This window comes from Oncorhynchus keta, chromosome 10, assembly GCF_023373465.1.
Source record: "Oncorhynchus keta strain PuntledgeMale-10-30-2019 chromosome 10, Oket_V2, whole genome shotgun sequence".
Classification (NCBI taxonomy): Eukaryota; Metazoa; Chordata; class Actinopteri; order Salmoniformes; family Salmonidae; genus Oncorhynchus; species Oncorhynchus keta.
In genome coordinates this window covers 5916534-5944488 of record NC_068430.1, presented here as the reverse complement: position 1 = coordinate 5944488, position 27955 = coordinate 5916534, and the positions used below count along the sequence as shown (strand labels likewise).

General features: G+C 45.0%; 1 protein-coding gene and 1 long non-coding RNA gene across 29 annotated transcripts in view; both read left to right on the top strand.

Annotated features, from left to right (window-relative positions):
* Positions 1–714: 714 nt before the first annotated feature.
* Positions 715–27955, top strand: part of cand2 (cullin-associated and neddylation-dissociated 2 (putative)) — a 30903-nt gene continuing 3662 nt past the window's right edge. The window contains exons 1-18 of one of the 28 annotated variants that reach the window (XM_052526222.1): positions 715–904; positions 3232–3375; positions 3832–3986; positions 4953–5076; positions 6100–6356; positions 8533–8638; positions 8833–8990; positions 10133–10428; positions 11004–11145; positions 12051–12278; positions 12472–12685; positions 12943–13482; positions 13665–14287; positions 14776–14945; positions 24040–24209; positions 25097–25207; positions 25428–25533; positions 26130–26237. In XM_052526222.1, the coding sequence (XP_052382182.1) occupies positions 837–904; positions 3232–3375; positions 3832–3986; positions 4953–5076; positions 6100–6356; positions 8533–8638; positions 8833–8990; positions 10133–10428; positions 11004–11145; positions 12051–12278; positions 12472–12685; positions 12943–13482; positions 13665–14287; positions 14776–14945; positions 24040–24209; positions 25097–25207; positions 25428–25533; positions 26130–26237 (3720 nt within the window). In that variant the 5' untranslated portion in view covers positions 715–836. The other 27 variants (XM_052526221.1, XM_052526226.1, XM_052526227.1 and 24 more) reach the window with 27 other exon arrangements.
* On the top strand, positions 21600–24012 carry LOC127932047 (uncharacterized). Its single transcript, XR_008143721.1, has 3 exons — positions 21600–23531; positions 23573–23736; positions 23778–24012. It is a non-coding gene; the product is annotated as an uncharacterized LOC127932047 (long non-coding RNA).

Here is a 27955-nt window from a genome sequence, read left to right as displayed (position 1 = left end):
ATTTGCACATTGTTATAACACTGTACATAGCCATAATATGACGTTTGAAATGTCTCTATTCTTTAGAAACTTTTTAAACGATTGTAAATGTTTACTGTTCATTTTTTAAAATGGTTTATTTCACTTTTGTTTATTATCTATTTTACTTGCTTTGGCAAATGTTAACATATGCTTCCCATGCCAATAAAGCCCATTGAATTGAACCGCTTCCACGATCACACTTGTAGGCGATGTCATGGCGCAACCCAGTCGCTCATTAATTATGTACTATATTTACAAATTAGCACAATGTTTGTATGTACTAATAACGAGAGACCCTGGGTTGCATGGCGACGTTGGCTAAACTCATGCGTAGAATCATCGGGTCAAACGGACGCCTCGCTACGAACTGCGCGTCTTTCGATATAAAGTTGTTTTTTTTTTGACGAAAATGAAAACGTGTCAGATTGTCACTTTCACGAGGATGGAGTGATAACATGTTCAACGACCTAAGACATTGGCTCGAATATAGGTTGTGCCGTTAGATTTCGAGAAAATGTACAACTTAAGGAAGAAAAACGTTTCTGATGCGCTGAGCGTTGGTTCCTGATTGGTTCCACCAGGTGTCAGTATAAACTAGGAATTCATACTCGACTCACTCATAACACGGTCGTGCCTATTTATAACGAACCCTGACAGTGTCATGTTTCTCAGTTTGTTCTTGTCCAAAGTTAGCTCGTCGCTATTGCCACCCCTGTCTCTCGCCATGTTCTCCGGCTGAAACTTCTGCTACACTATTTTCAAAGTTATTCATTCAACTTTTATCATATATAAATTAACTGTAATTGGTAGTTAAGATGTCGAATATCTCCTACCATATCTCCAATCTGTTGGAGAAAATGACATCTACCGACAAAGACTTTCGGTAAGAAGGCCGAGTGTTTTGCGATGCATGTTTGCGTGTGGGATGACAGTAATAATGTGGGCTATCAACAATGACTGTCATTTTTTCGTGTGTGTCAGTCTGCCACTAAGTATTTTTGACTACTTTTTTTTATTACTAATGACTTTAAAACTGGCCTATAACGTATCTCACCTATTCAAATAATACGCTTAGTGTAGATTAGGCTATTATTACAAATGAAATGCATAACAATAATAACGTCAAGGTTATGATTAAATAAATTCTTACTCCTTTCACTAAAAGTGGGTCCAACAATAATAATTATGACGTAATGCTATCTTCTAGAACCTCAACATGACTTATCATTCACTGTAATGTCTTTATTGTTTTTAAACTTCTGTATGTGTAATGTTTACTGTAAATTTTTGTTGTTTTTCACTTTATATATTCACTTTGCATGTTGTCTACCTCACTTGCTTTGGCAATGTTAACACATGTTTCCCATGCCAATAAAGCCCTTGAATTGAAATTGAATTGAATTGATTATGATAATTGAATGACAGGTGTGATAGGGAGAGCCATGGAAATACGAGGTAGAATAGAATATACAGTTGAAGTCAGAAGTTTACATACACTTAGGTTGGAGTCATTAAAACTCGTTTTTCAACCACTCCACAAATTTCTTGTTAACAAACTGTAGTTTTGGCAAGTCGGTTAGGACATCTACTTTGTGCATGACACAAGTACTTTTTCCAAGACAGATTATTGTTTACAGACAGATTATTTCACTTATAATTCACTGTATCACAATTCCAGTGGGTCAGAAGTTGACATACACTAAGTTGACTCTGCCTTTAAACAGCTTGGAAAATTCCAGAAAATGATGTCATGGCTTTAAAAGCTTCTGATAGGCTAATTGACATAATTTGAGTCAATTGGAGGTGTACCTGTGGATGTATTCCAAGGCCTACCTTCAAACTCAGTGCCTCTTTGCTTGATATCATGAGAAAATCAAAAGAAATCAGCCAAGAATTGTAGACCTCCACAAGTCTGGTTCATCCTTGGGAGCAATTTCCAAATGCCTGAAGGTACCACGTTCATCTGTACAAACAATAGTACACAAGCATAAACACCATGGGACCACGCAGCCATCATACCGCTCAGGAAGGAGACACGTTCTGTCTCCTAGAGATGAACGTACTTTGGTGCGAAAAGTGCAAATCAATCCCAGAACAACAGCAAAGGACCTTGTGAAGATGCTGGAGGAAACAGATACAAAAGTATCTATATCCACAGTAAAACGAGATCTATATCAACAACCTGAAAGGCCGTTCAGCAAGGAAGAAGACACTGCTCCATAACCGCCATAAAAAAGCCAGACTACGGTTTGCAACTGCACACAGGGACAAAGATCGTACTTTTTGGAGAAATGTCCTATGGTCTGATGAAACAAAAAATAGAACTGTTTGGCCATAATGACCATCGTTATGTTTGGAGCCGAAGAACACCATCCCAACCGTGAAGCACGGGGGTGGCAGCATCATGTTGTGGGGGTGCTTTGCTGCAGGAGGGTCTGGTGCACTTCACAAAATAGATGCCATCATGAGGAAAGGAAGATTATGTGGATATATTGAAGCAACATCTCAAGACATCAGTCAGGAAGTTAAAGCTTGGTTGCAAATGGATCTTCCAAATGGACAATGACCCCAAGCATACTTCCAAAGTTGTGGCAAAATGGCTTAAGGACAACAAGGTCAAGGTATTGGAGTGGCCATCACAAAGCCTGGACCTCAATCCTATAGAACATTTGTGGGCAGAACTGAAAAGGCGCTTGCGAGCAAGGAGGCCTACAAACCTGACTCAGTTACATCAGCTCTGTCAGGAGGAATAGGACAAAATTCACCCAACTTATTGTGGGAAGCTTGTGGAAGGCTACCTGAAATGTTTGACCCATGTTAAACAATTTAACGGCAATGTTACCGAATACTAATTGAGTATATGTAAACTTCTGACCCACAGGGAATGTGATGAAAGAAATACAAGCTGACATTTCACATGATTAAAATAAAGGTGGTGATCCTAACCGGCCTAAGAAAGGGAATTGTTACTCGGATTAAATGTCAGGAATTGTGAAAAACTGAGTTAAAATGTAATTTGCTAAGGTGTATGTAAACTTCCGACTACAATCGTGTATATATACTTTATTGTTCAATTTGTGAGAACCAAAACAGATAGTGGACTCATTTCCTCCACGTTCATGGCCGTAATAAAGTAATACTGTCTAAAATACAGTAGATAACTTTGTGTTAGTGGAATAACGGTCACGTTGGACTCATCTTTTCCTCCAGCTTCATGGCCACCAATGACCTGATGATGGAGCTTCAGAAGGATTCTATCAAGTTGGATGAAGACAGCGAGAAGAAGGTGGTCACCATGCTCCTGAAGCTACTGGAAGATAAGAATGGAGAGGTGCAGAATCTGGCTGTCAAGTGGTAGGCTAATGCTGGCATGTCTCTCTTTATAATAACCATTGTGTTTGTAAAGTGTTCAAATGCACAAGGCATCACCACTTGGGCTTCTGAGTGGCACAGCGGTCTAAGTCACTGCATTCACAGTGCTAGAGGCGCCACTACAGACCCTGGTTCGATTCCAGGCTGTATCACAACCGGCCGTGATAGGCAGTCCCATAGGGCGGTTCACAATTGGCCCAGTGACGTTTGGCCAGGATAGGCTGTCATTGTAAATAAGAATTTGTACTTTAACTTACTTGCCTATTTAAATAAAGGTGAAATAAAATCTCCTGTGTGTCACAAGGTATTTCAGATTTGTTTTTTAAAGTTTAAAGTCACATGTTGATAGTTAAGTCTTTCTCAAGGAGCACTTGCAGATGTAACAACTTTATTTTGTTTTTCAATCAGTTAGTTGGGTAATGTGTCTCTCTGCTGCAGTCTGGGTCCCTTGGTGAGCAAGGTGAAAGAGTACCAGGTTGAGATCATGGTGGATACACTCTGCTCTAACATGATGTCAGACAAGGAACAACTCAGAGACATCTCCAGTATGGGTCTGAAGACAGTCATCGCTGAGCTGCCCCCATGCTCCGCAGGTACGAGTCTCTGTTGTTGTTGTTGTTGTTGTTGTTGTTGTTGTTGTTGTCGTTGTTGTTGTACACGCTACACTACAGTATGGGTCTGAAGACAGTCATCGCTGAGCTGCCCCCATGCTCCGCAGGTACGAGTCTCTGTTGTTGTTGTTGTTGTTGTTGTTGTTGTTGTTGTTGTTGTTGTTGTTGTACACGCTACACTACAGTATGGGTCTGAAGACAGTCATCGCTGAGCTGCCCCCATGCTCCGCAGGTACGAGTCTCTGTTGTTGTTGTTGTTGTTGTTGTCGTTGTTGTTGTACACGCTACACTACAGTATGGGTCTGAAGACAGTCATCGCTGAGCTGCCCCCATGCTCCGCAGGTACGAGTCTCTGTTGTTGTTGTTGTTGTTGTTGTTGTTGTTGTTGTACACGCTACACTACAGTATGGGTCTGAAGACAGTCATCGCTGAGCTGCCCCCATGCTCCGCAGGTACGAGTCTCTGTTGTTGTTGTTGTTGTTGTTGTTGTTGTTGTTGTTGTTGTTGTACACGCTACACTACAGTATGGGTCTGAAGACAGTCATCGCTGAGCTGCCCCCATGCTCCGCAGGTACGATTCTCTGTTGTTGTTGTTGTTGTTGTTGTTGTACACGCTACACTACAGTATGGTTCTCCTTAGAGGAGCTCTGAAATGGAAACTGTCCAATGAGAGTGTTTTATATTATGACAGCTAACCATGTAGCGAATCGGATTGGTGAAAGCAATGACTGGAAGAAGTGTCCACCATTGTTAAATCCATGACAGGTGCCCAATCCCAAATGCACTCCTAAACCTTATAGGCATAGGTTTTAGGGCTTTAGTGGTCCATTTGGGATTGGGCCAGGTAGTGTAGCCTACAAGTGCACACACTTCAGGGTAAAGGGTAGAGAATCTGAATGCAGAAAATTATACAGTTCTAGAATTCCTCTTTTGCTTTTGAGTTACCAGGTCAGAGCCTGACTGCCAACGTGTGTAAGAAGATCACATCTCAGCTGATAGGAGCCATGGGGACACAGGAGGATGTTTCCGTCCAACTGGAGGCCTTGGACATCCTGTCGGACATGTTGGGAAGGTAAGTACTGCTGGAGGCCTTGGACATCCTGTCGGACATGTTGGGAAGGTAAGTACTGCTGGAGGCCTTGGACATCCTGTCGGACATGTTGGGAAGGTAAGTACTGCTGGAGGCCTTGGACATCCTGTCGGACATGTTGGGAAGGTAAGTACTGCTGGAGGCCTTGGACATCCTGTCGGACATGTTGGGAAGGTAAGTACTGCTGGAGGCCTTGGACATCCTGTCGGACATGTTGGGAAGGTAAGTACTGCCGGAGGCCTTGGACATCCTGTCGGACATGTTGGGAAGGTAAGTACTGCTGGAGGCCTTGGACATCCTGTCGGACATGTTGGGAAGGTAAGTACTGCTGGAGGCCTTGGACATCCTGTCGGACATGTTGGGAAGGTAAGTACTGCCGGAGGCCTTGGACATCCTGTCGGACATGTTGGGAAGGTAAGTACTGCTGGAGGCCTTGGACATCCTGTCGGACATGTTGGGAAGGTAAGTACTGCCGGAGGCCTTGGACATCCTGTCGGACATGTTGGGAAGGTAAGTACTGCCGGAGGCCTTGGACATCCTGTCGGACATGTTGGGAAGGTAAGTACTGCCGGAGGCCTTGGACATCCTGTCGGACATGTTGGGAAGGTAAGTACTGCCGGAGGCCTTGGACATCCTGTCGGACATGTTGGGAAGGTAAGTACTGCCGGAGGCCTTGGACATCCTGTCGGACATGTTGGGAAGGTAAGTACTGCTGGAGGCCTTGGACATCCTGTCGGACATGTTGGGAAGGTAAGTACTGCTTTTCTAGAGTGTAAATAAACGTTATTTTTTTTTAAGCAGAAGACTCCATGACGACCAGTATTTATCTTATACAGATCTGGGTCCAATACAGGTCAATTGTAGTATTGATGTGTTTTTAATTACATTTAGAGTTTTTGGACCATTGTACTTGGAAAATCAAGCACAGCTCAGATATTTGAAAGAATGTTACATAATGTTGTTTTTAAAAATCTGATCCTGTACCCTCTCTGTTCACCCCTATAGGTTGAGTGGTACGTTGATCAGCTTCCATGCCTCCATCCTGACCAGCCTGCTCCCCCAGCTGACCAGCCCCCGTATGGCTGTGAGGAAGAGGGCTATCATGGCCCTGGGTCACCTGGTGCCCAGCTGCAGCACGACTCTCTTCACCCAGCTCACTGAGCACCTGCTGGCTGAGCTGGGCCGAGGACAGCAGACCTCCACCACACGCACCTACATCCAGTGTCTGGCCACCGTCAGCCGCCAGGGAGGGCATCGAGTCGGTGAGGCAGCTAGCTAGCCTTAGCATGGGGTGAGGTGATGTTCAACAGGCAGGAGAGGGAAGGGTGAGGTGCTGTTCAACAGGGTAATAGGTGAGGTGCTGTTCAACAGGGTAGAGGGTAGGGTGAGGTGCTGTTCAACAGGGTAGAGGGTAGGGTGAGGTGCTGTTCAACAGGGTAGAGGGTAGGGTGAGGTGCTGTTCAACAGGGTAGAGGGTAGGGTGAGGTGCTGTTCAACAGGGTAGAGGGTAGGGTGAGGTGCTGTTCAACAGGGTAGAGGGTAGGGTGAGGTGCTGTTCAACAGGGTAGAGGGTAGGGTGAGGTGCTGTTCAACAGGCAGGAGAGGGTAGGGTGAGGTGCTGTTCAACAGGGTAGAGGGTAGGGTGAGGTGCTGTTCAACAGGGTAGAGGGTAGGGTGAGGTGCTGTTCAACAGGGTAGAGGGTAGGGTGAGGTGCTGTTCAACAGGGTAGAGGGTAGGGTGAGGTGCTGTTCAACAGGGTAGAGGGTAGGGTGAGGTGATGTTCAACAGGGTAGAGGGTAGGGTGAGGTGCTGTTCAACAGGGTAGGGTGAGGTGATGTTCAAGAGGGTAGAGGGAAGGGTGAGGTGATGTTCAACAGGGTAGAGGGTAGGGTGAGGTGCTGTTCAACAGGCAGGAGAGGGTAGGGTGAGGTGATGTTCAACAGGGTAGAGGGTAGGGTGAGGTGATGTTCAACAGGGTAGAGGGTAGGGTGAGGTGCTGTTCAACAGGGTAGAGGGTAGGGTGAGGTGCTGTTCAACAGGGTAGAGGGTAGGGTGAGGTGCTGTTCAACAGAGTAAAGGGTAGGTGAGGTGCTGTTCAACAGGCAGGAGAGGGTAGGGTGAGGTGCTGTTCAACAGGGTAGAGGGTAGGGTGAGGTGCTGTTCAACAGAGTAAAGGGTAGGTTGAGGTGCTGTTCAACAGGGTAGAGGGTAGGGTGAGGTGCTGTTCAACAGGGTAGAGGGTAGGGTGAGGTGCTGTTCAACAGGGTAGAGGGTAGGGTGAGGTGCTGTTCAACAGGGTAGAGGGTAGGGTGAGGTGCTGTTCAACAGGGTAGAGGGTAGGGTGAGGTGCTGTTCAACAGGGTAGAGGGTAGGGTGAGGTGCTGTTCAACAGGGTAGAGGGTAGGGTGAGGTGCTGTTCAACAGGCAGGAGAGGGTAGGGTGAGGTGCTGTTCAACAGGGTTAGAGGGTAGGGTGAGGTGCTGTTCAACAGGCAGGAGAGGGTAGGGTGAGGTGCTGTTCAACAGGGTTAGAGGGTAGGGTGAGGTGATGTTCAACAGGGAAGGGTGAGGTGATGTTCAACAGGGTAGAGGGTAGGGTGAGGTGCTGTTCAACAGGGTAGAGGGTAGGGTGAGGTGCTGTTCAACAGGGTAGAGGGTAGGGTGAGGTGCTGTTCAACAGGGTTAGAGGGTAGGGTGAGGTGCTGTTCAACAGGGTAGAGGGTAGGGTGAGGTGCTGTTCAACAGGGTTAGAGGGTAGGGTGAGGTGCTGTTCAACAGGGTTAGAGGGTAGGGTGAGGTGCTGTTCAACAGGGTAGAGGGTAGGGTGAGGTGCTGTTCAACAGGGTAGAGGGTAGGGTGAGGTGCTGTTCAACAGGGTAGAGGGTAGGGTGAGGTGCTGTTCAACAGGGTAGAGGGTAGGGTGAGGTGATGTTCAACAGGGTAGAGGGTAGGGTGAGGTGATGTTCAACAGGGTTAGAGGGTAGGGTGAGGTGCTGTTCAACAGGGTTAGAGGGTAGGGTGAGGTGCTGTTCAACAGGTTAGAGGGTAGGGTGAGGTGCTGTTCAACAGGGAAGGGTGAGGTGCTGTTCAACAGGGTTAGAGGGTGGGGTGAGTTGCTGTTCAACAGGGTAGAGAGTAGGGTGAGGTGCTGTTCAACAGGCAGGAGAGGGTAGGGTGAGGTGCTGTTCAACAGGGTTAGAGGGTAGGGTGAGGTGCTGTTCAACAGGCAGGAGAGGGTAGGGTGAGGTGATGAAAAAAAATTCTGGAAAGTTCTGGAAATGAAATGACATTAGTCATTTAAAAAAAAAAACTAAAACCAACTTGATATCTGTCAAAGTGGTTGCAAATCAAAATGGACATTGTTGAACTTTTAGTCACCAGAGAGCAGCATTGTATTGGTCGGCCTGGTAAGTGGCTGTGGTATTGCTCTTGTTCCAGGTGAGCACCTAGAGAAGATCATCCCCATGGTGATGACGTTCTGCAGTGTGGAGGACGATGAACTCAGGGAGTACTGCTTCCAGGCCTTTGAAGCCTTCGTCCGCAGGTAAAAAATAAATTAAAAAAACTCTCTAGTGAATCTCTCTCAATTCCCTCTCTACTTGAGGTTTCTCTTGTGATTTATTCCACCCATTACTAGCTGACCAGAGCCCAGTGCTCACTCAAGATTAGACACAGATGAAAAAACAGACCCATAACTACTAAATAAGTTCAATAGTTGATCTGTTATTTCTATATAAGATGCCCCAAGGAGATGTCCCCTCATATATCCACGGTGATCAAGCTGTGTCTGAGATACATCACCTATGACCCCAACTACAACTATGATGTGGATGAGGGCGGGGATGAGGACGGGGATGAGTCCATGGACACAGAGGACGGAGAGGATGAGGACCAAGGTACTCAAACTATCAACAAACCTATCAACAGCAACTATGCTGATATGCAATTATTAAATCGAGTTAGGATCAGGGTCCGATTTTGGGTTAGATTTAGGGTTAGGGTTAGGGTCAGATTTGGGGTTAGTTAGGGTTAGAGTTAGGGTCAGGTTTAGGGTTAGAGTTAGGGTCATGTTTGGGGTTAGGGTCAGGTTTGGGGTTAGAGTTAGGGTCAGGTTTGGGGTTAGGGTCAGGTTTGAGGTTAGATTTAGGTTCAGGTTTGGGGTTAGAGTTAGGGTCGGTTTGGGGTTAGAGTTAGGGTCAGGTTTGGGGTTAGAGTTAGGGTCAGGTTTGGGGTTAGGGTCAGGTTTGAGGTTAGATTTAGGTTCAGGTTTGGGGTTAGAGTTAGGGTGGGTTTGGGGTTAGAGTTAGGGTCGGTTTGGGGTTAGGGTCAGGTTTGGGGTTAGGGTCAGGGTCAGGTTTGGGGTTAGAGTTAGGGTCAGGGTCAGGTTTGGGGTTAGAGTTAGGGTCAGGGTCAGGTTTGGGGTTAGAGTTAGGGTCAGGGTCAGGTTTGGGGTTAGAGTTAGGGTCAGGTTTGGGGTTAGAGTTAGGGTCAGGGTCAGGTTTGGGGTTAGGGTTAGGGTCAGGTTTGGGGTTAGGGTCAGGGTCAGGTTTGGGGTTAGAGTTAGGGTCAGGGTCAGGTTTGGGGTTAGAGTTTCAGGTTCAGGTTTGGGGGAGTTAGGGAGGGTCAGGTTTGGGGTTAGAGTTAGGGTCAGGGTCAGATTTGGGGTTAGTTAGGGTCAGGGTCAGGTTCGGGAGGTTAGGGTCAGAGTTAGGGTCAGGGTCAGGTTTGGGGTTGTTGGGGTTAGGGTCAGGGTCAGGGTCAGTTTGGGGTTAGGGGGTCAGGTTTGGGGTTAGAGTTAGGGTCAGGTTTGAGGTTAGAGTTAGGGTCAGGGTCCGTTTTGGGGTTATAGGGTCAGGGTCAGGTTTGGGGTTAGAGTTAGGGTCAGGTTTGAGGTTAGAGTTAGGGTCAGGGTCAGTTTTGGGGTTAGGGTCAGGGTAAGGGAATGTAGGGAATTTAAATGCAGTCTATTGGACATGAATTGTAATATGGTATGCGTGTATGGACATGGGAACAAAGGCAACGTTATTTTCCCTTGCAGAGTCAGATGACGAGTACAGTGACGATGACGACATGAGCTGGAAGGTACGGAGGTCGTCTGTGAAGTGTCTGGAGGCTGTGATCAGCACAAGGAGAGACCTGCTAGTGGAGCTCTATGGGTCAGTAGCTCCAACCCTGCTGGCTCGGTTTAAAGAGAGGGAGGAGAACGTCAAGACGGACATCTTTGTAGCTTTTGTTGCCTTACTCAAACAGACCAGGTCTTCTCAGGGCCTCATCACCACAGCAACAGAGCCTGGAGTCCAAGAAGACCCAGCCATCACTCTGCTCAAGAAACAGGTAATTTGTTTTGATTTTTGTTGTTGTTTTTTGTTGTTGTTGTTGTTGTTGTTTTCTGTTGTTGTTGTTGTTTTCTGTTGTTGTTGTTTTTTCTTTGTTGTTGTTGTTGTTTTCTGTTGTTGTTGTTGTTGTTTTCTGTTGTTGTTTTCTGTTGTTGTTGTTGTTTTTCTGTTGTTTTGTTGTTTTCTGTTGTTGTTGTTGTTTTCTGTTGTTGTTGTTGTTTTTGTTTTGTTGTTGTTGTTGTTTTCTGTTGTTGTTGTTGTTGTTTTCTGTTGTTGTTGTTTTCTGTTGTTGTTGTTGTTTTCTGTTGTTGTTGTTGTTTTCTGTTGTTGTTGTTGTTTTTGTTGTTGTTGTTGTTGTTGTTTTTTAACCATTAATCAACCGGCGTTAGTCTCATGGGGCTAAAATGCCTTTTAAAGTGGGTCCTCATCCCAGACCGCAGCAGAGCATACAGTAATAGTGTATATCACAATACAGAGATGACAAGGTGAATTAGGAGACATATTTCAGTACGTTTTTATGTGAGCTTTCATTCGTTTGAGGTGTTTCTCAGTCGTTTATTTGTCGTTTCCCAGGTCCCCACAGTAGTGAAGGCTCTCCACAAGCAGCTGAAGGAGAAGAGTATGAAGTCTAGACAGGGCTGTTTCAGTTTGCTGACAGAGCTGGCCAACGTACTGCCAGGAGCCCTGGGAAAACACATACCAGCTCTCATCCCTGGTAACCTCACTCACACCCTCACATACCATCTCTTATCCCTGGTAACCTCACTCACACCCTCACATACCATCTCTCATCCCTGGTAATCTCACTCTCATCCCTGGTAACCTCACTCACACCCTCACATACCATCTCTCATCCCTGGTAATCTCACTCTCATCCCTGGTAACCTCACTCACACCCTCACATACCATCTCTCATCCCTGGTAATCTCACTCTCATCCCTGGTAACCTCACTCACATCCTCACATACCATCTCTCATCCCTGGTAACCTCACTCTCATCCCTGGTAACCTCACTCACACGTTCACTTACCCGCAGCTTCTTATCTAAATTACTACATTCCTTTGTTCATTTCTGGGGCCAGTAGTTTTTCCATTACAAATAGGATTTCATTTGGATCCCCATTGGCTGTTGCAAAAGCAGCAGCTACTCTTCCTGGGTTCCGCAATAAACAAGAATCATGACAGAATACAGGACAATAATAGACAAGAACAGCTCAATGACAGAGCTACGTAACATTTAAAATGATCTTGACTATCTGCTGAGTGACGAGTAGGGCCTCGGAGGAGATTTTATAGAAGGGGTCCTCCTGAGGCAGGAGGATGGCTGCACAGGAGGACATTGAGGAAAGAGAGGGCATCGATCATGTGACCTGGCCAGGAAAAACTCAGGGCCTACTGTAGTTATAGGCTACAACAATTGTTAATTTCTTCTCTCTAGTTAGTCAAAGGACCAGGACAATTTTGCGTTCTAGCCACGTGGTCAGGAAAACTCCTGTCAATAAAAAATATAGTACTATAACTTAAAAAGGAAAACATGTTGGAATGGTTATTGTTACAATGTAAAAAAAAAAGTCATCTTGACATTCATATTCACCTTTTCTCTGGCATCTCTCTTTTCAGGTATAGTTCACTCCCTTACAGACAAGTCTACCTCGTCCAACATGAAGATCGATGCCCTCTCTTTCCTCAATGTCCTCCTGTGCAGCCATCCTCCTGCCGTTTTCCAGCCTCACATGAGGGTTATTCTGCCTCCGGTGGTGCACTGTGTGGAGGACCCCTTCTATAAGATCACCTCCGAAGCCCTACTGGTCACTCAGCAGATGGTCAAGATCATATGCCCGTTAGGAGGTAGGTACTGTAGCCCAGAGGTTGGAGAGGTGGATCAGTAATCATAAAGGTTGCTGGTTCAAGTCCTGGTCCACGGGGATGAAATAGTGGGGACTGAACTGGCTACTGGTGTCAGATTATTGTTTTACTGGGGTTGGGATGAAAGGTAGAATAAGAAATTCCGTTCCAAATAAAAGTATCTATTCTACTCTAGATAAACTACCCACCTTTGATGTCAAGCCCTACGTGAAGGATGTGTTCTCTGCCACTCTGAAGAGGCTGAAGGCTGCAGACATTGACCAGGAAGTGAAGGAGAGGGCCATTTCCTGTATGGGTCACATCGTGTGTCAACTAGGAGACCAGCTGGGCGGGGACCTCCAGCCGACACTGCAGATCTTCCTGGAGAGACTGAAGAACGAGATCACCAGGTAGGTAGCCTAGTGTTTTGCAGGTACAAATCCCTGCTCCAAACTGTAAAAAAAAACATCTGGTGTAGGCTGGGAAGTGAGCCTGCAACAGGAGAGTTGTGGGGGGACGAAAAGTGTCTCCATGACAATAATGTATGTTATCCATAGAGTTGGAGGGTTCATCTTTGTATCTCTTCAATAATGACTTATGTGACGACATGTGGAGCGTCACTGAGGGCTGTCTCTGTTTCAAACTGGTCCAATTCTTCTCCTAACAGACTGACAGCGGTGAAGACCCTGACTCTAATCGCCACGTCGCCCCTCAGGATCGACCTCCGACCTTTACTCACTGAGGGCATCCCCATCCTAGCCTCCTTCCTCAGGAAGAACCAGCGCGCCCTCAAGCTGAGCACACTGACTGCCCTCAACATGATAGTTATGAACTACAGCGACAGCCTGAAGCCGCCCATGATCGAGGCTGTGCTCAATGAGCTACCTGCACTGATCGAGGAGAACGACATGCACATATCCCAGGTGGCGGTGATGCTTCTCACCTGTATAGCTAAGGTGTGCCCCTCCTCCCTGTCCAAGATCGGGAACACCGTCTTACCTGGTGTGTTTCATCTGGTTCATTCCCCGTTGCTGCAAGGAGGGGCTCTGTCGGCCATCTTGGAGTTCTTCAAGGCCCTGGTGGTCACTAAGGCTGGGAACATGGGATACAACGACCTCTTGAAAGCTCTCACCGGTCCTTTCCACGGCTCAGGGAAGGCTACAGACCCCACACCCATGCACAGACAGTCTTACTACTCTGTGGCCAGGTAGGAGTAGTGGTTTGTTCGATTGATTGATTGATTGATTGATTGATTGATTGATTGATTGATTGATTGATTGCTTAAGTGTACAGATAGAGGATAGATAGATCTATAGTGTCCTGTAGAGGAGAAACACAACATTATGTTTTTATTTTTTTCTGTTTTATATTGTCTCTTGTTTTGGCTAGGTGTGTAGCTGCTCTATCCTCCGTGTGCCCTAAAGAAGCATCCGGAATGGTCACCGGCTTCATCCAGGAAGTCAAGAACCCCAAGTGTTCCGAGTCCGTCAGAATCCTGTCTTTCCTGTGTCTGGGGGAGGCGGGGCGTACCATGAACCTGGGGGGTCAGAAGGAACTAAAGACCGTGATCCTGGAGGCCTTCTCCTCTCCCAACGAGGAAGTCAAGTCAGCCGCTTCCTGTGCTCTGGGGAACATCTGTGTGGGCAACCTGGAGGAGTACCTTCCCTTTATGCTGACGGAGATAGGGAGCCAGGCTAAGAGAAGGTACCTGCTGTTACACAGCCTCAAAGAGGTGATCAGCGCCTGCTCGACGGAGAGCTTGTTGGCCCACGTCGAGGATATCTGGGCTCTGCTCTTTAAGAACCGCGAGTGTGCCGAAGAGGGGACGAGGAGTGTGGTGGCGGAGTGTCTGGGGAAACTCACCATGGTCAACCCGGCTCAGCTCTTGCCCAGGCTCAAACAACAGCTGTCCTCAGGGTCCCCTGTGGCCCGCAGTACTGTGGTCACTGCTGTTAAGTTCACCATCGTTGATCAGCCTGTACCTATAGATTCACTACTCAAAGGATGCATAGGTAAGATGTCAAAGTGACGCAACATATAACTTTATTTTTTAATTTTTTACACTGGTTATATGATAGCCTTATTCAACCGTAGTGCACTTCTTTTGGGTTAAAGCCACGTCTGGTTAAAAATAGTGCACTTTATGGAGAAATGGGGTGTCATTTAGAATGCACCCACAACATGCTGCAATGTCCAGGGTTGTATTCATTCAGGTAATGAAAAAATATATATATAATATAAATATATAATATAAAAAAGAATAATATCAATATATAATATAAATATATAATATAAATATATAATATAAAAAAGAATAATATAAATATATAATATAAAAAATAATAATATCAATATATAATATCAATATATAATATCAATATATAATATAAAAAATAATAATATTTGCAACGGGAAATATTTGTTTTGTGTTTGCCTCCCGGTTTCTGTTTGATTTCTCCCATTTGGTTCTTAATGAACATCACCCTGTTCTCTATGCCAGGTGACTTCCTGAAGACTCTGCAGGACAAAGACCCGAATGTACGTCGTGTGGCCTTGGTGATGTTCAACTCAGCGGCCCACAACAAACCTTCTCTGATCCGCGGTCTGCTAGCCTCAGTACTGCCTAGCCTCTACAACGAGACACAGATCAGGAAGGACCTCATCAGAGAGGTAGTGTGTATGTGTGTGTGTGTGTGTGTGTGTGTGTGTGTGTGTGTGTGTGTGTGTGTGTGTGTGTGTGTGTGTGTGTGTGTGTGTGTGTGTGTGCAGCTAGCCTCAATATCACCTAACCTCTACATACAAGACACAAATCAAGAAGGACTAAGGCTGTTGCCTTGACCGTGTTACCGCCACACCTGATGTCATGTGTCATGACCGTTGAGTCACTGTAATCTCCTCTTATACACTCCGAATGAGCTTTAGTAGTACTCGACAACTCGATAACGATCATCGGGTCGCTAACGGCCTGGTACTCAGGGCTCTATTGTCCCTGATAACCTCTCTGACATCAATGCAAATGAGATGGTGAAAATCACATCAAAACACTTATCATCAAAACAGTATCAGTGCTTTTTAAAACTCACCTCGCTGTGATCGATACACGTGAAGAAAGAGGTTCAACAACAGGTTGAAACTGAGTGGGGAAAACGTGGTTGTTTCAAAGCCAAACACAACGAAATGGACAGCTGCTTTGTAAGATCTGAAGCATATTAGAGTGTATGTATAGGCCTTATATATGAGTCCAAGCCAGAAAAAGAACAACCCTGAATTGAAATAATGATTGTGCCATTATGCAATACATAGTGTTTTGGCAATTCTTACACAGGGACACTCGAAGTCAATCTTAAATGAATCGCTGTTTATTGTCAGCAAGCAGGAACGGTCGCAGTCAAACTAAGATCCATTAGTTCCCTTATATATACTGACAAGTTATATTTGCATGATTATTCATAATTAATGTTTGCTTCATGCATGCGACAGACCAATACCTCACAAGGCTTCTGCTCTCTAAGCTGAGACCTTAAAAACGGAGAGATCCCTTTCTCTAAACAAGGTTCCGGGCGTACTGTCAAATTGCAGATACTGATAGTGAAGATTCGTTCGATCAATCAACACAGACAGAAAAATGTCCTTCACAATAGTCTACTGCTTATTACTCCTGGCAGAAAAACATTTTTAAAAAAAAACTGATTTAAGATGTCTTTGGTACTGGTCTAGCCTACTGGTCTAGCCTAAATTAAACTTATTCAGAGTTGGGCTACAGTTATAGTGAATTTTATATTTTGAATAGCCTCGTAATAGGTCATATTTTATATTTTCATAATTAATAGGCTGACACATTACAGAATATCTGACCACCGTGCGTTTCCACCTCATCCTCTCTCTCCTTCATTCCTTTATTGAGCACGTAGAAGGGGCTGTCAACAGTTTAATGAAATAGGTTTCCTTGTGAAAACTTCCCTTTTTTAGGACCCTACCTTTCAAAGATAATTCATTAAAAGAAAATGTTTTATAACTTCACAGAGCTTCATTATAAAGGGTTGAAACACTGTTTCCCATGCTCGTTCAATGAACCATAAACAATTAATGAACATGCACCTGTGGAACGGTCGTTAAGTCACTAACAGCTTGCAGACGGTAGGCAATTAAGGTCACATTTATGAAAACTTAGGACACTAAAGAGGCCTTTCTACTGATTCTGAAAAACACCAAAATAAAGATTTCCAGGGTCCCTGCTCATCTGCGTGAGTGTGCCTTAGGCCTGCTGCAAGGAGGCATGAGGACTGAAGATGTGGCCAGGGCAATAAATAGCAATGTCCGTACTGTGAGATGCCCAAGACAGAGCTACAGGGAGACAGGACGGACAGCTGATCATCCTCACAGTGTCAGACCACTTGTAACAACACCTGCACAGGATCGGTACATCCGAACATCACACATGCGGGACAGGTACAGGATGACAACAACAACTGCCCGAGTTACACCAGGAACGCACAATCCCTCCATCAGTGCTCAGACTGTCCGCAATAGGCTGAGTGAGGCTGGACTGAGGCCTTGTAGGCCTGTTGTAAGGTAGGTTCTCCTCAGACATCACCGGCAACAACGTCGCCTATGAGCACAAACCCACCGTCGCTGGACCAGACAGGTCGGGCAAAAAGTGCTCTTCACTGAAGAGTCAAGGTTTTGTCTCACCAGGGGTAATGGTCGGATTCACGTTTATCGTCGAAGGAATGAGCGTTACAACGAGGCCTGTACTCTGGAGCGGGATCGATTTGGAGGTGGAGGGTCCGTCATGGTCTGGGGTGGTGTGTCACAGCATCATCGGACTGAGCTTGTTGTCATTGCAGGAAATCTCAACGCTGTGCGTTACAGAGAAGACATCCTCCTCCCTCATGTGGTACCCTTCCTGCAGGCTCATCCTGACATGACCCTCCAGCATGACAATGCTACCAGCCATACTGCTCATTCTGTGCGTGATTTCCTGCAAGACAGGACAGGAATGTCAGTGTTCTGCCATTGCAAAAGTATTAATCCCCCTTGGCGTTTTTTCCTATTTAGTTGATTCCAAGAACACAGGATGAGATGTTACTATCCTTTGTGCAAGCACTTCCAAGAGTTAATGAACAGTGAGCGTGGTGAAATTTGGGGAGCGCATCGTCAGTAGTGTACCTTTGGTTCCTAGGGTGTTTCGGCCTTTCACACTATACACCCTCCCCAAAGGCGGTCAGCGACAGGGTGATCAATCCTACGCTTGCGTCCCATTCCCAATTAGTCATAGGAGTTGCCTTGTTGTTGATAGCCAACATCCCATGGGACTATGCATGGCAGGGGCGTCCTCCTCCTTGAGTCAAGCATTGTTGACCGCATACCTCCTGGCCCTCTCACTTTGGGGCCCAGCTGGGGTCTTTCCTCTTCATCCAGAACCACTGACTGCTGCCTTCTGCCGCCTCTGATACAGCTTTGATTGCCGAACGCTGGCTCTGGCCCTTAATTCCCAGGTCTCTAAGCAGTCTGGTTGTAGATGTTGCCACAAAACCTCTGCAGCCCACCTCCACTGGTCGGACTTCTGTGTTCCAGCCATGATGCCGTGCTTCGGCAGCTAGATCAGCATAGCGCAGATGTTTTCGCTCATAAGCCTCATCTACTGAGTTTTCCCAGGGTACTGTGAGCTCAATGATGAAGACCTTATTGAGTGAACGGGACCAGAGCACCATGTCAGGTCTTAGGGTGGTGGTTGCGATCTCCGGAGGAAACACAAGTTGCCGGCCAATGTCAGCTAGCATTTTCCAGTCGCGGGCCAAGCGCAGCTGGTCTCGCTCTAATGGTGTAGAGCCGCTCTTCGGTGGTTTAGCCCCTTCGCGGACAAAGTTTGTCCGTAAGGAGTGTGATGCTGCTGTGGGTGGTAGGGAGTTGGTGGCAGCTCGCTTGTCCTCCAGGGCGGACGCAAGGTTTTTAAGGACTTGGTTGTGACGCCAAGTGTAGCGTCCTTGGGTGAGGCTTGTTTTACACCCTGTGAGAATGTGCCTGAGGTTGGCTGGCATGGAACAGAGGGCACAGTCCGGATCTTCACCATACCATTGGTGAAGATTAACTGGTATTGGAAGGATGTCATATGTTGCTCTGATGGAAAAGCTCAACCGCCTCGCTTCCATGGCCCACAGATCCTTCCAGCTGATCTTCCTCTTCTCCACACTGTCCCATCGAGTCCACTGTCCCTGTTTGGCAAGAGAGACTGCCTTGGCCCACCTTGCAGCCTCCTCCTGATGGCGTACTTCCTGCACTACCATCTTCCGCTGCTCTGGTGCAGTGGCCTTACTCCAAGAAGCACGGCTAGTTAGCCCAAGGCCTCCTCTCCCTTGCTGAACATGACCCACAGTGTCAGCATGTCTGAGGGCTGCTGTTGCCTCCTGGACTGCTTTTCCTGGCCTCCATTTGCGGCCAGTTGCCAAGGTCGGCGCGTTGTTGCTCACCACTGGGTCTTGAGATTCATTCAGTGTCATCTGGAGCCTGGTTTTTGCACACTTGAATTCCTCTGTTAGACTGGTGAGGGGCAGCTTGAGGACACCATCTCCATAGAGGCCTATGGTGGTAAGGCATCGTGGAACTCCGAGCCACTTCTTTAAGTAGCCTGTGACTCCTCTTTCCATCTTCTCCACTGTTGAGATTGGAACCTCATACAGTGCTAAGGGCCACAACACCCGGGGTAGGAGACCAAACTGCAGACACCAGGCCTTTAACTTTCCAGGTAGCTGGGTGTTGTCGATGGACTGTAGGCTACTACTGATGTCTTTGTGCAGCTGTTGCACCTGGTCTTTATCCTTCAGGCTTGCATCATGCCACCTTCCAAGGCTTTTTACCGGCTGCTCAGACACTGTTGGGATTTGGTCATCTCCGATGAAGAATTTCAGGTCAGAGAGTACTCCCTTCACAATCGAGATGCTGCGTGACTTGGATGGTTTAATCTTCATACGGGCCCAGCTGATGTTCTCCTTGAGTTTTCTGAGCAGTCTCCTGGTGCATGGGACAGTGGTGGTCAATGTTGTAATGTCGTCCATGTAGGCTCTGAGTGGAGGGAGGCGGAAACCAGAGTCGACTCGCTGTCCACCAACAACCCATTTTGAGGATCTGATGATAACCTCCATTGCCATTATGAATGCCAACGGAGAAATGGTACATCCCGCCATTATACCTACATTCAGGCACTGCCATGAGGTGGTGAACTCTGAGGTGGTGAAGCAGAACTGCAGATCCTGGAAGTACGACTTCACCAGGGTTGTGATGGTGTCCGGTATGTGGAAAAATCTGAAGGCAACCCACAGGAGTTCATGGGGCACAGAGCCAAATGCATTGGCGAGGTCGAGGAAGACTACATGGAGGTCCCTTTTCTCCACCTTGGCCATTTGGATCTGGTGCCAGATCATGCTGGAATGTTCCAAGCAGCCAGAGAACCCTGATATTCCTGCCTTCTGTACAGATGTATCGACGTACGCATTCCTTTGCAGGTACTCGGCCATCCTCTGGGCAATGACCCTAAAGAAGATTTTACCTCGACATTCAGTAAGGAGATTGGGCGGAATTGGCTGATGTTCACTGCATCCTTCTCCTTAGGGATCAGGACCCCGCCTGCCCTACGCCACACTTTGGGTATTATCTTCTTCTGCCAAGCTGTTCTCATAAGCCCCCAGAGGAACCTCAGGACGTCTGGTGCGTTCTTATACACTTTGTACAGGACTCCATTTGGCCCCGGGCTGATGCTGTTCTTGCCCGTCGAACTGTGTTTTCCACCTCTTTCCATGTCGGAGGGCTGGTCTCAATATGATGTTCGGGGGTTCAATAGGTGGGATATCTGATGGGATGGCCAGATGTTCATGTCGCTTTGAGTCAAAGTTTGTTGTTCTCAGGTGCTCCTCTGGGTCTTTCTTTGTTGTTTTTAGAGCTCCACTTTTTCCTTTGTGAAGAGACTTTTAAGGAACTTGAAGGGATCTTTATAGAATCGAGTTCTAGTTTGTTCTTTCTTCCTTCTGCGTTTCCGTAGGTTCTCTGCTCTACGGAGGGATGCCAACCGGGTTTTGATGTCAGCCTGAAGTGCCTCTATGCCCTCCTTTTCCACTTCCGAGGCCTTCTTCCACTGTTTCTTAAGCTGCCGCCTTTCTTGAACAGGCGCTTGATTTCTTGTTGCCTCCTGGAAACTGGTGGGGTTGGAACCTTTCTCCCGCCTTTTGCCTCTTCCACTCCAAATCTTTCTGTCCCGTACTCATAGATGATGTCCCCCATCCTCTCCAACTTCTTCTCCACTGTGCCTCGAAGTTTCTCGAGGGTCAAGGTAAGGTCAGTATTCACTGTTTCCCACAACTTCTTGTCACTGGCGCCAGGCCACTTCACATACGGTCTGTGCCCTGGTAGTCTCCTCTCGACTGCAGGTCTGGGAGGCTGGGTGAGTTCCACTCCTGTTGTTGGTTCCACCTCAGTTGCTACTTCGGTGCTTGAGTTTACGTCCTCCATGACAGTGGTCTTTCTCAGCAGTCACTGGACAAGTCCAGATATTCAGATTCCAAGAACACAGGATGAGATGTTACTATCCTTTGTGCAAGCACTTCCAAGAGTTAATGAACAGTGAGCGTGGTGAAATTTGGGGAGCGCATCGTCAATAGTGTACCTTGCATTACAACCTGTAATTGAATGGTTTTGGATTTGGATTTCATGTAATGAACATACATAAAATAGTTGAAATTGGTCAAGTGAAATGAAAAAAATTACTTGTTTCAATAAATTCCACAACAACAACAAAAAACTGGAAAAGTATTTTATTATATTATTATATTATTATATTATTATATTATATTATTATATTATTATATTATATTATTATATTATATTATTATATTATTATATTTTATTATATTATATTTTATTATTTTATTATTATATTATATTATTATATTATATTATTATATAGCATATTTGCTATGAAGCCCCTAAATAAGATCTGGTGCAACCGATTACCTTAAGAAGTCACATAATTAGTTAAATAAAGTCCACCTGTGTGCAATCTAAGTGTCATATTTGGGGCAGCAGGTAGCAAAGTCGTTAGCGCGTTGGGCCAGTAACCGAAAGGTTGCTAGATCGAATCCCTAAGCTGACAAGGTAAAAATCTGTCGTTCTGCCCCTGAACAAGGCAGTTAACCCACTGTTCCTAGGCCGTCATTGTAAATAAGAACTTGTTCTTGACTGACTTGCCTAGTTAAATAAAGGTTAAATAAAAAATAAAAAAACATGATCTCAGTATATATATATATACACCTGTTCTGAAATGCCCCAGTGTCACGTTCATGGAGGAGACCAAGGTGCAGCGTGAGATGAATACACACTTCTTTAATGAAGACGAAGAGACACTAAACAAACTTACAAAACAATAAACCGAACGTGACGCTATAATACAGACAACTAGACATAGACATAGATAATCACCCACGAAATACTCAAGGAATATGGCCTCCTAAATATGGTTCCCAATCAGAGACAATAATAAACAGCTGCCTCTAATTGAGAACCAATCTAGGCAACCATAGACATACAAAAAACCCTAGACAGGACAAAAACATATAATCACCCAATTATAAAGAAAACAAAGAATACTAAGGTCAGGGCGTGACACCCAGAGTCTGCAACACCACCAAGCAAGCGGCACTATGAAGACCAAGGAGCTCTACAAACAGGTCGGGGACAAAGATGTGGAGAAGTACATATCGGCGTTGGGTTATAACAAAATATCCGAAACTTTGAACATCCCACACAGCACCATTAAATCCATTATTAAAAAATTGAAAGAATATGGCACCACAACAAACCTGTCAAGAGAGGACCACCCACCAAAACTCACAGACCAGGCAATGAGGGCATTAATCAGAGAGGCAACAAAGAGACCAAAGATAACCCTGAAGGAGCTGTAAAGCTGCACAGCAGAGATTAGAGTATCTATCCATAGGACCACTTTAAGCAGTACACTCCACAGAGCTGGGCTTTACGGAAGAGTGGCCAGAAAAAAAGCCATTGCTTAAAGAAAGAAATAAGCAAACACAGTTGCTGTTAGCCAAAAGGCATGTGGGAGACTAAAATTTAGCTTTTTGGACATCAAGGAAAATGCTATGTCTGGCGCAAACCCAACACCTCGTCACCCTAGAACACTATCCATGCTGTGGGGATGTTTTTCATCAGCAGGGACTGGGAAACTGGTCAGAATTGAATGAATGATGGATGGCGATAAATACAGGGAAATTCTTGAGGGAAACCTGTTTCAGTCTTCCAGAGATTTGAGACTGGGACGGAGGTTCACCTTCCAGCAGGACAATGACCCTAAGCTGCTAAAGCAACACACAAGTGGTTTAAGGGGAAACATTTAAATATCTTGGAATGGCCTAGTCAAAGCCCAGACCTCAATCCAATTGAGAATCTGTGGTATGACTTAAAGATTGCTGTACACCAGCGGAACCCATCCAACTTGAAAGAATTGGAGCAGTTTTGCCTTGAAGAATGGGCAAAAATCCCAGTGGCTAGATGTGTCAAGCTTATAGAGACATACCCCAAGAGACTTGCAGCTGTAATTGCTGCAAAAGGTGGCTCTACAAAGCATTGACTTTGGGGGGATGAATAGTTATGCACACTCAAGTTTTTTTGTCTTATTTCTTATTTGTTTCACAAGAAAATATATTTGTATCTTCAAAGTGATAGCCATGTTGTGTAAATCAAATTATACAGATCCCCCCCCAAAAAATATATTTTAATTCCAGGTTGTAAGGCAACAATATAGGGAAAATGCCAAGGGGGGTGAATACTTTCACAAGCCACTGTGTGTGTCGAGTGGAGTCCAATGTGTGCATTTTGATAAATCCCCTGTATTGACTATATGTTGAATATGTGTTTGTTGCAAAATGAGAGGATGGTATCACTTTAATCACAGTACAGGCAAACATTACGTCAATAACAATAAACAGATTGACGAATAACACTTAGGTGATAAAATAATAATAAACTGATTCTCAAATAACACTTAGGTGATAAAATAATAATAAACTGATTCTCAAATAACACTTAGGTGATAAAATAATAATAAACTGATTCTCAAATAACACTTAGGTGATAAAATAATAATAAACTGATTCTCAAATAACACTTAGGTGATAAAATAATAATAAACTGATTCTCAAATAACACTTAGGTGATAAAATAATAATAAACTGATTCTCAAATAACACTTAGGTGATAAAATAATAATTAACTGATTCTCAAATAACACTTAGGTGATAAAATAATAATAAACTGATTCTCAAATAACACTTAGGTGATAAAATAATAATAAACTGATTCTCAAATAACACTTAGGTGATAAAATAATAATAAACTGATTCTCAAATAACACTTAGGTGATAAAATAATAATAAACTGATTCTCAAATAACACTTAGGTGATAAAATAATAATACACTGATTCTCAAATAACACTTAGGTGATAAAATAATAATAAACTGATTCTCAAATAACACTTAGGTGATAAAATAACAAACAGATTATTGAATAACAAGCTAGTCACCTTGCTTTTCAAACACAAACACATTCACACACTTGCTCACTTGCTCACTCACTCACTCACTCACTCACTCACTCACTCACTCACTCACTCACTCACTCACTCACTCACTCACTCACTCACACTTAAAGGATCACCAGACCCTCCTCCTCTTCTTCCTCCATTACTCTGTCTATGTCAGGTGGAGATGGGTCCGTTCAAGCACACAGTGGACGATGGTCTGGACGTGAGAAAGGCAGCGTTTGAATGCATGTATACTTTACTGGACAGCTGTCTGGACTGCTTGGACATCTTCGAGTTCCTCGACCGCGTAGAAGAAGGCCTTAAAGACCACTACGACATCAGAGTAAGGTTTGAGTGCATGTATACTTTACTTGACAGCTGTCTGGACTGCTTGGACATCTTCGAGTTCCTCGACCGCGTAGAAGAAGGCCTTAAAGACCACTACGACATCAGAGTAAGGTTTGAGTGCATGTATACTTTACTTGACAGCTGTCTGGACTGCTTGGACATCTTCGAGTTCCTCGACCGCGTAGAAGAAGGCCTTAAAGACCACTACGACATAAGAGTAAGGTTTGAGTGCATGTATACTTTACTGGACAGCTGTCTGGACTGCTTGGACATCTTCGAGTTCCTCGACCGCGTAGAAGAAGGCCTTAAAGACCACTACGACATCAGAGTAAGGTTTGAGTGCATGTATACTTTACTGGACAGCTGTCTGGACTGCTTGGACATCTTCGAGTTCCTCGACCGCGTAGAAGAAGGCCTTAAAGACCACTACGACATCAGAGTAAGGTTTGAGTGCATGTATACTTTACTGGACAGCTGTCTGGACTGCTTGGACATCTTCGAGTTCCTCGACCGCGTAGAAGAAGGCCTTAAAGACCACTACGACATCAGAGTAAGGTTTGAATGCATGTATACTTTACTGGACAGCTGTCTGGACTGCTTGGACATCTTTGAGTTCCTCGACCGCGTAGAAGAAGGCCTTAAAGACCACTACGACTTCAGAGTAAGGTTTGAATGCATGTATACTTTACTGGACAGCTGTCTGGACTGCTTGGACATCTTCGAGTTCCTCGACCGCGTAGAAGAAGGCCTTAAAGACCACTACGACATCAGAGTAAGGTTTGAGTGCATGTATACTTTACTGGACAGCTGTCTGGACTGCTTGGACATCTTCGAGTTCCTCGACGCGTAGAAGAAGGCCTTAAAGACCACTACGACATCAGAGTAAGGTTTGAGTGCATGTATACTTTACTGGACAGCTGTCTGGACTGCTTGGACATCTTCGAGTTCCTCGACCGCGTAGAAGAAGACCTTAAAGACCACTACGACATCAGAGTAAGGTTTTGCATGTATACTTTACTGGACAGCTGTCTGGACTGCTTGGACATCTTCGAGTTCCTCGACCGCGACAGAGAAGAAGGCCTTAAAGACCACTACGACATCAGAGTAAGGTTTGAGTGCATGTATACTTTACTGGACAGCTGTCTGACTGCTTGGACATCTTCGAAGTTCCTCGAGCGTAGAAGAAGGCCTTAAAGACCACTACGACATCAGAGTAAGGTTTGAGTGCATGTATACTTTACTGGACAGCTGTCTGGACTGCTTGGACATCTTCGAGTTCCTCGACCGCGTAGAAGAAGGCCTTAAAGACCACTACGACATCAGAGTAAGACTGCACGTAAACTTTATAGGACCGCAAACTCACTTCTTCAAGGCCTTTGAAATCCCTAAAACATGGTACTAGTGTGTTGGGGCACTCCTAAACCGGACAAATTATGCTTAAAGTACACAGCCAACTTAATGGTTTTAGATGAGAGCAGTGCCACGCTGTCTGTCAGAAAAATTGGGGAGGTTTTAATCTTTAAATCTAAATCTTAATTCACCCAGAACTCTTTTTTTTTTTACGAGAGACCAACTTTGATGCAATGAGAGATTTGTCAACCAATGCCATAAAGATGTTCTGACCACAACCGCCTCATTTGCGAAGTTCTCCGTATTTTACAACGTTCTCCATTACTCTTGTTTTGTATCGGCATTAGCACTGTATATATGACCCCAATTTTAACTCCCAAGACGGTGGCAATTTGAAAACATGAACAAGTAGATTGTGCTGATTTAGAAGGCCCATTGAACCATGTTGCATGCTCCAAATTCTGTGGCTCGTGCTCAAACTGAATTCCTCCATTTTTATGCACGTCCGGCATTGAAAACAGATCCCATCTTATTTCTCTAAAATGTCTTCCTGCCTGTCCCCCCCACTAGATGTTGACATTCATCATGCTGGCCAGACTCTGCTGTCTGTGTCCCAATGCTGTGGTCCAGAGACTGGACAGACTGATCGAACCTCTCAGGGTTACCTGCACCACGAAGGTAAGGAGACTTATGACATGGCAGTCCACACAAGCCTCAAATAATTAAAAGCGAGGGTCTATCCGAGTGGCGCAGTGGTCTAAGGCAGTACTAGCTGTGTCACTAGAGATTCTGGGTTGGACTCCAGGCTCTGTCGCAGACGGCCGTGCACCAGGAGACCCATGGGGCGGCGCACAATTAGTCCAGCGTCGTCCGGGTTAGGGTTTGGCCGGCAGGGAGGTCCTTGCCCCATCGCGCACTAGCGACTCCTGTGGCGGGCTGAGCGCAGTGCACGCTGACACGGTTACCAGGTGTACGGTGTTTCCTCCGACACTTTGTTATGGCTGGCTTCTGGGTTAAGTGGGCATTGTGTCAAGAAGCAGTGCGGCTTGGTTGGGTCGTGTTTCGGGAGGACGCACGGTTCTCGACCTTCGCCTCTCCCAAGTCCATACGGGAGTTGCAGCGATGAGACAAGACTGTAACTACCAATTGGATGCCACAAAATTGGGGGTCATTTTTATTTTATTTTTATAATTATTATTTAAAGCATCACTTTTCTTACGTGGATGTCAACAAACTAGAACAGATCCACCTTGACTTGTGCACAGGGCGCATATTTGCACTTTTCGTCTGATTTGAATTGACTAACCATCCGTAAACATCTTACCATTATTATGCTAAGCTATGCTGGTTAGGAAATATAACTGTGAAAGTACACCAATCAAAACCATGTGCATTATTTCATCATCTTCGTTCCAGGGGCTTGTGCCAGTCCACAGTCTAAGAACCTTCTATTTGGGTTGTATAATGTACTTAGACAATATGCCAAGTAGGACATTGTGTGAACTAACGTTCACCAAAAGTTTGAAGGACATTTATAGCAGAATTACAGTTCGATGTTCATCCTGCAAGAATGTTATATACAGTGAGCTCCATACGTATTGGGACCGTGACACATTTCTGGTTGTTTTGACTCTGTACTCCAGCACTTTGGATTTGAAATGATACACGTAACTACGAGGTTAAAGTGCAGACTGTCAGCTTTAATTCGAGGATATTTTCATCCATATCAGGTGAACCGTTTAGATAATTACAACACTTTTTGTACATAGTCTCCCTATTTTAGGGGACCAAAAGTATTGGGACAAATTCACTTACAGTGCCTTCAACAAGTATTCATATCCCTATCAACAAGTATTCATATCCCTGTCAACAAGTATTCATATCCCTATCAACAAGTATTCATATCCCTATCAACAAGTATTCATATCCCTGTCAACAAGTATTCATATCCCTATCAACAAGTATTCATATCCCTATCAACAAGTATTCATATCCCTGTCAACAAGTATTCATATCCCTATCAACAAGTATTCATATCCCTGTCAACAAGTATTCATATCCCTATCAACAAGTATTCATATCCCTGTCAACAAGTATTCATATCCCTATCAACAAGTATTCATATCCCTATCAACAAGTATTCATATCCCTGTCAACAAGTATTCATATCCCTATCAACAAGTATTCATATCCCTATCCCTATCAACAAGTATTCATATCCCTATCAACAAGTATTCATATCCCTATCAACAAGTATTCATATTCATATCCCTGTCAACAAGTATTCATATCCCTGTCAACAAGTATTCATATCCCTATCAACAAGTATTCATATCCCTATCAACAAGTATTCATATCCCTATCAACAAGTATTCATCCCTATCCCTATCATAACA